The 10177-nt window shown below is 38.0% G+C and overlaps 1 protein-coding gene across 2 annotated transcripts in view; it reads left to right on the top strand.

Annotated features, from left to right (window-relative positions):
• irx1a (iroquois homeobox 1a) overlaps positions 1-6902 on the top strand; it is an 8059-nt gene extending 1157 nt beyond the window's left edge. The window contains exons 2-4 of one of the 2 annotated variants that reach the window (XM_017496459.3): positions 2118-3039; positions 3855-3918; positions 6499-6902. In XM_017496459.3, the coding sequence (XP_017351948.1) occupies positions 2118-3039; positions 3855-3918; positions 6499-6532 (1020 nt within the window). In that variant the 3' untranslated portion in view covers positions 6533-6902. The remainder of the gene's footprint in view (positions 1-2117; positions 3040-3854; positions 3919-6498) is intronic. The other variant, XM_017496526.3, reaches the window with a different exon arrangement.
• The last annotated feature ends 3275 nt before the right edge of the window (positions 6903-10177 follow it).

Consider the following 10177-nt stretch of genomic DNA (forward strand, 5'->3'; position numbering starts at 1 on the left):
ACGTTAAAAACAAACAAACAAACAAACACAACAGAAAACGTCACGCTTGAGGGATTCAACGGGAAAAACAGACTGAATCACTTCATGGTGTTGAAGTGTATAAAAGAGTCAATCTCCATTTCCCAGTTTCTTTCATCGCGACACTGTGATTGAATAAATATGTTTTAAATCATTCATCTGATCGTTTAAACGCTATTAGATTTTATGAAGTAAAGATGGATGATGTCTTTTTCCCCCCCCCCTCTCCCTGACACAGAAACCTAAATATATATAAATATATAAAATACAAAAAAGATTCAAATACAGCCCGGAAATACAGCATCGTTCAGGTTTATTGATGTTGTTAAATTTGCATATGAATTTATTGATGATTACAAAATAACTTTACTCTCGATTGATTACTAATAAACAATTTTTTTACGACAACAACAAAAAAAAATCACGTTAAATTGTTCATACTATGGAAAATATAGCAACTTGAATTCATTCGAGATAAAAAAGTCCTGATTTGAGACGAGATAAAGATTGTTCTGGGGTTTCATTTGTTAAATTACAATGAAGTATTATATATTAGTATTATTAGTAGTGTATATATTATTTAATTTTATGAATTAAATGTATTTCTTCCCCCCCCCCCAAAATGTGACAATTTAATAACCAGTAGTTATTAATGTTTAGTTGTTTTTTTTTTTTCTCTACTTCAAATAAATAAATAAATAAACACGAGAGCGTGCACGAATACAATTACGTAAAAATCACAACACTCGTGCACACGCGATCTATTTTTCACGTTTCACACGTCACCGTTTCGGTCTGACGTCCCGCGTGCCATTCTCTCACGTCACACAATAGCAGACGTCCCGCCGTTAAAGGTCAAAGGTTAAGGCTGAACGAATGGGGAGGGGGACGAAACAAAACACACACACAAAAAAAAAAAATTAAAAAAAAATAAAAACACCACGGCAGTGTTAAATGAAGTCACGGGGACACACTAAACACACGTTTTAATTTCGTTAACATTTTAATCCGCTGTCGAGTATTCGATGAAACGCTGGCTAATATCGCTTAGATTTATTTTTTTTCGTTTTCTTTACATTTATCTAGATGGAAACACTGTAAAAAAAAATATATATATATACTTGTATATATTTAAGTATTTATCGAGTGACCAGTGTGGATTTGTGAGGTGATTTTTATTTATTTATTTATTTATTTATTTATTTGCATTTAATTCCTGACCGGTTGAAAGTTCAGGGGGAAGACGGTGTTTCACACGGTGTCGCGTTTACCTCTGAAGTGCCGTGTTCATCGGCTGGCGAGTGGCGTTATAGGAGCGCCAGGAAGACGTTCGGGACAGGGGTACGGGAAACCCGAGCGTACGGTCCGGACGCGGCCGTCGACGGCGGTCAGTCGGCCGTGGCGGTAGTGAACATCCTCTGCGTTCGGCGCGGTGTTTAAAGTGCACCCGAGAGTCCGCTCGTAGAATGTTGGTGTTGAACTCTGACGGTGTCAAGGTGGTCAGGGTAGACTGTAGCGTTCAAGTCCGCTAGCGTCACTTGTTCATGTGGTCACCGCTGTGGTGTTTATAAAACCTGCCGTGTTAACTCGCTACAGTGTTCGGAGTGTTTCGTTAACCGGACGTAGTTCGATTAAAGGCGTGGCGTGTTGATTTAACGTTTACTGCTACAGTGTTCCGTTGTCGTGTTAACAACTCTCACAGCGCTCAATTAACCTAGGGTGTTCGCTTTTCTTGCGGCGGATAGCGAATTCTCGCGCGGGTCGGCGACTTTAGTGTTCGGTGCGGTTGTACCCGTGCGACACTGTCCACCACGGACACGTCCAAATCCTAGAGGCGCAAATGAACACCTAGGGGAATGAACCCCGCAGGGGTTTAAAGGTCGAGCTCGAGTGACGCAGCGCACGGCGTCGAAGCGACCCGTACATCTCCTCTGAGAGAGAGAAAAAGTTAGAAGGTTGTTGTTTTTTTTTAAATGTACTCAACACTGAGAGTGTTGGATTCAGTGTGAGTTGAATACTCTAAGACAGAGCTGAGCATTAGGATTTTAGTTCTCTGTTGAATCGAAAGTTAATGTGTGTGTGTGTGTGTGTGTGTTCAGGGTTCACAGTATGATCTAAAGGACAGCCCCGGCGTCAGTTTTGCCGCCCACGCGTCCCCCGCCGCGTTCTACCCCTACGCCGGGTTCCAGTACGGCGACGCGTCGAGGCCCAAGAACGCCACGCGTGAGAGCACCAGCACGCTGAAGGCCTGGCTGAACGAGCACCGCAAGAACCCGTACCCCACCAAGGGCGAGAAGATCATGCTGGCCATCATCACCAAGATGACGCTCACGCAGGTGTCAACGTGGTTCGCCAACGCCAGGCGGAGACTCAAGAAGGAGAACAAAGTGACGTGGGGCGCGCGCGCCAAGGAGGACGGCGAAGACGGCGCGATCTTCGGCAGCGACAACGAAGACAAGCGCGAGGACGAGGAGGAGATCGACCTGGAGAGCATCGACATCGATAAGATCGACGAGAACGACGGGGATCGCAGCAACGCCGAGGAGGAGGAGGACGACGACGAAGACGACGAGGACGAGGACAAACGAGCACGCAAGCTCCTCAAGGAGCGAGACGACGCGCACGCACACGCAAACGCTCATGGTAACGCTAACAAAAACATGACCATCATGACATCGCCAAGCCTCCAGCTCCCCGTCAGCAGCAAACCCAAGATCTGGTCGCTAGCGGAGACGGCCACGAGTCCGGACGTGTCCAAAAACGCTGGCGTCCAACATCCGGCCTTCCTCGCTAACCACAGACTGTACACCTGCCCCATCGGCAAGATCCACAGCTGGAACAACAGCGCCTTCCTCAGCCACAACTCGCTGCTCAACGTCCGCTCGCTGGTGGGAGTAAATCAGAACCATCATCATCATCATCATCATCATCATCAAACACAACAACAACAACCGCAGCAGCAGCAGCAGGGTGTAATGGAGAAGGACAAAAGCCCAGAGCAGCTCAGCCCCAAACACACAGGTAATACACTCCCTTCCCTCTCGCTGTTTACCTTTAAATATATGAATATATGAACACGATGCATTTAACGACAAATAAACCACTTTTTATACGACGTTCACATATTTCTAATAAAACTTTTCTTAATAATACTTCTCTTAAACCATCATTAGCGAAACATTTATTCATGCATTATTATAACTTTATTTATTTATTTATTTATTTATTTATTTATTTATTTATTCAACACACTACTACATCTCTTTAAGTTTATACGTTAGATTTCTTTCATTTAGGATTCAACATTTAGATGTTTGCTCGATAAACATTTTATTTGTTTACATGAATGAATGAATTTTTTTTTATGATACAGTGTAATCATTCCGTTTTTTCGATACGTGATTGTTTGTTCGTTTGTTTGTTTGTTTATCTATCTTTGGAACTCTTCTTTAATTCCTGACTCCTTACACACAATCTTTTTTTTTAATTTTTTTTTTTTATTGTGTATATTTCTTCCTTTTCTTTTACAGCACCACTTTATGTTTATCTCTTTTAAACCCAGTAATATTGCATAATAATAATAATAATAATAATAATAATAATAATAATAATATAATGAAGCACAACTGCAGTCGAGTCAGATAAACGATAACTGCGTTGTGTGTGTGTGTGTGTGTGAGTGTGGTGATAAATGTGATGACGAGAAGTGGGACCGTGTGTGTGTGTGTGTGTGTGTGTGTGTGTGTGTGTGTGTGTGTGATTTATTAACCCATTCAGTGCAGATCACATCTCCATAATCACCTCATTTATTATTGATTGTATTTTTTATTTGTCAGAGCGGGGAGTCGAGTCGCCCACACACACCATCACAAAGTCCTCGTTCAGACCTCTTCACGACGGGTAAACACACACACACACGTGCACGCGCACACACACACACACACACACACACACAAAGCAGTTTCTAACATATTTGTGTATGTCATAATTTCCACCATTAATAGGAGAGTGCTATTATAAGTTAAAATGACTAGTCAAATTGAAACAAACAAATAAATAAATAAATATGACCAGCATTAATATAAGTATCGTAAAATATCACACGCGACCAAGAAAGTCGAGTCTTTTCCTAGTTTTTGCAATTAATGAAGGAAAGCAGGAGAAATGAACTGAAAAGAGAAATAAATAAACGGCGAGTAAAAATAACCCGAACCTTACAAACGATGGTTTTCTATATTATTTTATTTATTTATTCCTTATTAGCACAACGTATAAACAGAAACGTTTATCTTGAAGTATTTATTAAAAATGTCTTTTTAGTCTAGTTTGTAAAATACAACCAAAAACTGATACAAAATAAACAGTTATTATTATTATTATTATTATTATTATTATGGGCTCAGTGTTTAGTGCTTTAAGATAGAGTGTGTGTGACAAAGCAGGTCAAACCCCCCGCCTGCACCATCTCAGGGGAGGCTCTATGTGTGTGTGTGTGTGTGTGTGTGTGTGTGTGTGTGTGTATAAAGCCCCCCGGGGGAGAATTTGCCCCCTTTTTAACCGCGACCCTCCCCGATGTTCTTTTCTCCAGGCTTTACACTCATCACTCATTTGTTATAAATACCGAGCTGGAAACGGAGAGCAGCTCCTCGGACAGGCGGCGCGTTTAAGCAGAACGTGGCGTTTGTTTATAGTTATAAGTGAATCCAGTGCATTATAGCTAACCGTCCCGTTTGTGTTTGCAGAAATTACCATTTGAACTAGCTAACGTAATTATCGTAGCCATCACAACTAATGTAACCAACACGACTGTCAAAAATATCAAAACTCTCATAAGTATTATAACTAACGTCATTATCGAAACTCTCATAACCATCACAACTCGGGTAACTACCGACACCCGGTTATCGCAACTGTCCGAACGATTCGAACTTTAGAACCTGTCCGAGATATCATAACTAATGTTAGTTATCTAACTGTGCAACAGACGATTTTAACCATCGTACTCGTCACCATCATAACTACAGTGACTATCATAACTAACTTTTGCAACTGTTATCGTAATTGTTTAAACTCTCATAACTCATGTAGCTTTCGCAACTTTCATAACTAACTTAACGATCAACTATTGCAACGTTCATCATTTTACAACTATCCTAACCGAATACTACTGTAGCTACCATAACCATCAAAACTTTCATAACTGTTATAAACTACTAGTAACTGTCGTAACTAACAAATGTCATAACTATTCCAACTCTTGTACGTATAACTATAACTATTCGAGCGATCATAACTATAACTATCAGAACTATTACAACTCTAGTAAGTATTTCTTAACTATCGTAGCCATCGTAACCATCATAACTATTCAAATATCATAACTAATTATTATAACTATCATACTGTTGCCATCATAACTGTTGTAACTATCATAACTATAACTATTAGAGCTATTCTAGTTATCTTAACTATAACTATCATAGCTAGCATAATTATAATAACTATTCCAACTATCATAACTATATCATAACCATCATAGCGATCATCTAACTATCGTGACTAACATGTCGCCACGTCACAATTTTAAATAGGCACCAATAGTTGAATTTTACTATAAAATTGTATAACAGTAAACAAAATACTATGTAAGCGCTGTAGGTTTAAACAATTAGTTCAAACCTATTTGGTTGAAATATTCCACTGAAATTTTATATTCCAGTCTTTCCCACCTCTGGTTGGAACTTTGTCTAAAACGTGGCTCTATTGATAAACCGAACAATACGTTACATAAATATATTCCCCTACTTTTTATAGCATTAACGACGATAAACGATGATGATGACAAACATCTTATGGTTCATCCGTTTTAGGTTGGGAACATCGCAATAATGACGTACATTAACTGTTATAGATTTCCATAAGTCATACTTCTAACTCAATACTGCTTTGAAATATCGCAATAATGATGAGCAATGTATCGTACAACCATTTTTACACTTCTATAACTCGCACTAACGAATGCATTTAAATATCGCAATAATGATGAGAAACAATATATCGTCCAACCCATTCAGGGTTGTATAAGTCACACTAACTAATGAATATCGCAAGCATGGAAAAACAATATACATCATACCACCATGCTTCTACGGGTCACGAATAAAGTTCTTCTGAACATGTGAATGAACATTTCTCTGTAATATCGCAGTAATTATTACTAAACCATATATTGTACAAACCGTTATAGGTTTTCTGTGAGTCACACTAACGAATTAATATTGCTCAGAAATATCAGAAAAAAAACAACAACAATATATCGTACAACCATTAATATCGCTGTAAATATCGCAAGAACGATATATCGTACGACCGTTAGAGATTCCGGAAGGAATATTTCTCTGAAATATTGCGATAATTATGTACGAGATATTGTGCTACCCTGAAGGCTTAAACAGTTCTCTTTGTGTCTCTCTCTTTCAGTCCCAGGAATCCGCATCGAGTCGTCACAACCTGATCGCCGCACATAAACACTCTAAAACATGAAATAAAATCAATCAATAAATCAATAAATATGTATGGATATTTGGAGTTTTGTAAATATAATATTAATATGAATAATATTATTAATAATAATAATACTAATAATAATAATAGCGCTTAAATTTATCCCGGGATAATGGGTAGGTTTGACTTCCTCTCTCTGTGTTGGTGTTTTTATTCATTTTTATGATTTTTCCCTGTAATTATTTTTGGGGTTTTTTTTTGTTTGTTTGTTTGTTTTTGTTTTTCTGTAAATGCAGCATCAAATCTGTAAATAATGACTTGACGGAGTTTGTGCAGATCATATATTTTGTCTATAATAAAGTCAACAAATTATAGAGACATTTCTGCCTTATCTTTCCTCTGTGTGTGTGTGTGTGTGTGTGTGAGAGAGAGAGAGAGAGAGAGAGAGAGAGAGAGCGAGTTTTATAGAGGTTTCTTATCAGAGGTGATGGCAGGGTGGATTTTCAGGGATGTAGATGATGTAATGATGAAGTGTATACACACACACACACACACACGCGCACACACGCACACTCGCTATAGAGACTAAATACAGTGAGCAGAGCTGTCTGTTAGTCCCACTTTGCCAGTCTGAGCTCTCTAATGCCTTTTAATGATGAACTTTTGAAATATAAAGCCAGAGACTGAAACTCTCAGACCGTCTGATCCGATCCGCACTCATCATCAGACATTTTCTGTTCACTGAATTGTTCCTGTCACAATTTAGAAACGTAAATGTCTACAGCAATAACTGACTTTAAACTGGAAAGGAAAATAAAGGAGCTTATGGATTTATTTATTTTTTTTCACGAAGTTTATTATGCGAACACTGAAGGGTTTTTTTGTGTGTGTGTGTGTGTGTGTGTGTGTGTGTGTGAATTATCAACTTTTTTAAATGTTTAAAAAATAATACCTGCGATATCTCCGAAAATGGGCAGTGTGGCATAATTTATAACAGCATGGACATTATATCATCATATCACCCAGCCCTAACTCTAATACACACTAACACACACTAACACACACTAATACCTACTAACACAATCAAATACACACTAATACACTCCAATACACTAACACACTAATGCAGACCAATACACTCTAATACACACTAACACACACTAATGCACACCAATACACTCTAATACACAATAGTACACACTAGCACAATGAAATACACACTAATACACTAACACACTAATGCAGACCAATACACTCTAATACACACTAATGCACACCAATACACTCTAATACACACTAGTACACACTAGCACACACGAATGCAGACCAATACACTCTAATACACACTAATACACACTAATGCACACACTAATGCAGACAATACACTCTAATACACACTAGTACAAACTAATGCAGACCAATACACTCTAATACACACTAGTACACACTAGCACAATCAAATACACACTAATACACTAACACACTAATGCAGACCAATACACTCTAATACACACTAACACACACTAATGCACACACTAATGCAGATCAATACACTCTAATACACACTAACATACACTTTTACATACTAAAACACACTAGCACACACTAATGCACTCTAATACACACCAATACACTCTAATACACACTAACACACACTAATGCAGACCAATACACTCTAATACACACTAACACACTTTTACATACTAAAACACACTAACACACACTAATGCAGACCAATACACTCTAATACACTCTAATACACACTAATGCAGACCAATACACTCTAATACACACTAACACACACTAATGCAGACCAATACACTCTAATACACACTAACACACTTTTACATACTAAAACACACTAATGCACTCTAATACACACTAACATACACTTTTACATACTAACACACACCAATACACTCTAATACACTAACACACTAATGCAGACCAATACACTCTAATACACACTAACACACACTAATGCACACCAATACACTCTAATACACACTAGTACACACTAGCACAATGAAATACACACTAATACACTAACACACTAATGCAGACCAATACACTCTAATACACACTAACACACACTAATGCACACACTAATACAGACCAATACACTCTAATACACACTAGTACACACTAATGCAGACCAATACACTCTAATACACACTAACACACACTAATGCAGATCAATACACTCTAATACACACTAACATACACTTTTACATACTAAAACACACTAACACACACTAATGCACTCTAATACACACTAACACACACTAATGCAGACCAATACACTAATACACACTAACACACACTAATGCAGACCAATACACTCTAATACACACTAACACACACTAACACACACTAATGCAGACCAATACACTCTAATACACACTAACACACACTAATGCAGACCAATACACTCTAATACACACTAGCACACACTAATGCAGATCAATACACTCTAATACACACTAACACACTTTTACATACTAAAACACACTAACACACACTAATGCAGACCAATACACTCTAATACACACTAATGCAGACCAATACACTAATACACACTAACACACACTAATGCAGACCAATACACTCTAATACACACTAACGCAGACCAATACACTCTAATACACACTAACACACACTAATGCAGACCAATACACTCTAATACACACTAACACACACTAATGCAGACCAATACACTCTAATACACACTAACACACTTTTACATACTAAAACACACTAATGCACTCTAATACACACTAACATACACTTTTACATACTAACACACACCAATACACTCTAATACACTAACACACTAATGCAGACCAATACACTCTAATACACACTAACACACACTAATGCACACCAATACACTCTAATACACACTAGTACACACTAGCACAATGAAATACACACTAATACACTAACACACTAATGCAGACCAATACACTCTAATACACACTAACACACACTAATGCACACACTAATGCAGACCAATACACTCTAATACACACTAGTACACACTAATGCAGACCAATACACTCTAATACACACTAACACACACTAATGCAGATCAATACACTCTAATACACACTAACATACACTTTTACATACTAAAACACACTAACACACACTAATGCACTCTAATACACACTAACACACACTAATGCAGACCAATACACTAATACACACTAACACACACTAATGCAGACCAATACACTCTAATACACACTAACACACACTAACACACACTAATGCAGACCAATACACTCTAATACACACTAACACACACTAATGCAGACCAATACACTCTAATACACACTAGCACACACTAATGCAGATCAATACACTCTAATACACACTAACACACTTTTACATACTAAAACACACTAACACACACTAATGCAGACCAATACACTCTAATACACACTAATGCAGACCAATACACTAATACACACTAACACACACTAATGCAGACCAATACACTCTAATACACACTAACGCAGACCAATACACTCTAATACACACTAACACACACTAATGCAGACCAATACACTCTAATACACACTAACACACTTTTACATACTAAAACACACTAATGCACTCTAATACACACTAACATACACTTTTACATACT

The sequence above is a fragment of the Ictalurus punctatus genome, chromosome 1 (assembly GCF_001660625.3).
Source record: "Ictalurus punctatus breed USDA103 chromosome 1, Coco_2.0, whole genome shotgun sequence".
NCBI lineage: Eukaryota > Metazoa > Chordata > Actinopteri > Siluriformes > Ictaluridae > Ictalurus > Ictalurus punctatus.